A 2500-nucleotide genomic window follows, 5' to 3' on the forward strand; every position below is an offset into this window, starting at 1 on the left:
AGTGGTGGATGGGCGTGTATTGAATTAAACTGTTGGTGACGTACAAGTTTCTTGTAATTATTTATTTAGAGTGATATTACTTTCTTTGATCATTATGTCTTTATACCAGAGATTTTGCTTTTCCAAAATGAAAGGAAAATGACAAATTGCCTTTAAAATAGACAACAGTTCTATAGAAAAGACATTAACATTTCTTTTTACTCTTCTCCAAACAGGTAATGCATTAACAAACTGTCATCACTGAGCAAGAATGAAGTGTTTTGTGGTGTTGCTTGCTCTTTCGGCTGTCACAGCTGCATGGCAAGGACCTTTCCGGAAGTTTTTATCGAGTGGTGCTGACCTTACGATTCCAGCAGAAGATTGGGAAGATGCTGGGAAACCCCTCTTCCTTACCCCCCTTTTGGAAGCTGGGAAAGTTAAGGTAATTGTTGCGCTAGAAGTGGCATAGTGAGGGATTACATGTGTTATTCTTCATCTCCTGTTGCTTTTTAACCTTGGTATTATATACAAAGGAAATAAGAATAGATGCATAATGATAGGAAGGAAAAAATTAGATTCAACTTCAAACAAACCTGAATTTAGATATAATGGAAGTATTATAGAAAATAATGAGTAGATAGATATTTATTTAATGAAAGATACCCGTAAAATAAGATAAGGTATCGAAGAGTAAACCAAAAGAACACGTAACATGAATGAAATTTGCCAGATGAAATAATAACTGAAATAAACCATATTTTAATGTCCTCAGGAAGCAAGGTCTTTAAGTCGTGTCAGCATGGGACATCGCCACGGACACAGTTTCTCCGGTTATTTCACTGTCAACAAAGAGTACAACTCCAACCTCTTCTTCTGGTTTTTCCCTGCGCGAGTAAGTGGAAGAATTTTCTGCGTGAATGTTTATTAGCTTTTTGTATTAGCCTTGGTTTGGGTCTGCTAACCTTTCTTGTAGGTGATATTGTATGTTAGAAAAAAGAGGGAGAAAGGGAGAGGGGGAGAGAGAGAGAGAAAATTAACCAAAGTATTAATTGCTTTTCACTTTATCCACATACTTACTGTTATTCTTATTTTGTAATGGTTGGTAATATGACCATTATTCTGTTGCTTCTCTCCTCTCTTCTTTTACTTGGTTATAGAGTAATTTTCATTCTATATCCCAGTAGTCCAACTCTTTTGTTCATCTGTGTAGTTATATTAAGACTATCATTTTTGTTCTTTTTAGAATGTTTTAAGTCTGTTGAGTCCCTTTGTAGATAGTTGCTCCACTCTTACGATGAACAAGCTTAACCTTGTGTTATATATTTTCCTTTTCTTTGATCTCCCAAAACATTATTTGAAATAAACCTCAGGTAGTGAAGGAAAAGGGTTCAATAGATTTGTCTTGTATAAAAGACATGAATACGAATGAATATCTTCCCAATGCAAGAGATGTATTTGACCGGTTTCGATTGTATCTTTGTCAGAAATCGAAACTGGTCAAATACATCTCTTGCATTGTGAAGAAATTTATTCTCATTCATACCTTTTATACATTTGTTAACATGAATACAGATTTGTCTTTGGTTTTCATAACACCTACAGGAGGGGTAATTTTTTCCAGTTATTTTTTGTTTTTTGTTGTAATTATAACTGTTATCATTATTGTAACTGATCTTATTAATATTATCATTGCTATTATTATTTTCAACAATATTATCTCTTTAATATTAATACTTTTTTTTCCCACTACACGCACCAGGCTAGTACATGAGAGAAAACCTAGAATTCCTTGTATGCAAATTATGGGATTTAGGCTTTGGGAAATAACTAGACCTGATCTGTTCCAGTCCAAGCCGGATAATTCCCCAGTCTTGGTGTGGCTTCAAGGGGGCCCAGGTGGCTCTTCCCTCTTTGGTCTTTTTGCCGAACACGGACCGTTCACCATTGACCAACACCTTCACATCGTTCCCCGCAAGTATCCCTGGACGAAGACTCACAACATCCTCTACATTGACAACCCGGTGGGGACAGGTATGGATTGATTTTTTTTTTTTTTTTTTTTTTCAATTCCTTTTCCTTTACCTTTTTCTTTTTCTTTTTACACCCCTTCCACCTCCTCTTCAGCCTCTTCTTCCTCTTCTTCCTCCTCCTCCTCCTCCTCCTCCTCCTCCTCCTCCTCCTCCTCCTCCTCCTCCTCCTCCTCCTCCTCCTCCTCCTCCTCCTCCTCCTCCTCCTCCTCCTCCTCCTCCTCCTTCTTCTCCTTCTTCTCCTTTTCCTCCTACTCCTTATTCTACTCCTTTTCCTTTTCCTTTTCCTTCTTCTCCTTCTCCTTCTCCTTCTCCTTCTCCTTCTCCTTCTCCCTTCCCTTCTGCTTCCCCTTTCCCTTCTCCTCCTCCTTTTTCCTTCATATGGTGAGGAGGATGAATATGTCTAATATTTAATGCCATGTTAGGATATGAAGGGCATGTAGATATAGTATTTTGTATGATATGGTTTGTGAAATTTTGAGTATCTTGATATT

General features: G+C 37.4%; 1 protein-coding gene across 4 annotated transcripts in view; it reads left to right on the forward strand.

Moving 5' to 3' along the window:
* LOC119599324 (probable serine carboxypeptidase CPVL) overlaps positions 1-2500 on the forward strand; it is a 10332-nt gene that overhangs the window by 1112 nt on the left and 6720 nt on the right. For all 4 annotated transcript variants that reach the window (XM_037949072.1, XM_037949074.1, XM_037949071.1 and 1 more), the window contains exons 2-4: positions 216-421; positions 752-871; positions 1827-2010. In XM_037949072.1, the coding sequence (XP_037805000.1) occupies positions 251-421; positions 752-871; positions 1827-2010 (475 nt within the window). In that variant the 5' untranslated portion in view covers positions 216-250. The remainder of the gene's footprint in view (positions 1-215; positions 422-751; positions 872-1826; positions 2011-2500) is intronic.

The sequence above is a fragment of the Penaeus monodon genome, chromosome 42 (genome assembly GCF_015228065.2).
Source record: "Penaeus monodon isolate SGIC_2016 chromosome 42, NSTDA_Pmon_1, whole genome shotgun sequence".
Taxonomy (NCBI): domain Eukaryota; kingdom Metazoa; phylum Arthropoda; class Malacostraca; order Decapoda; family Penaeidae; genus Penaeus; species Penaeus monodon.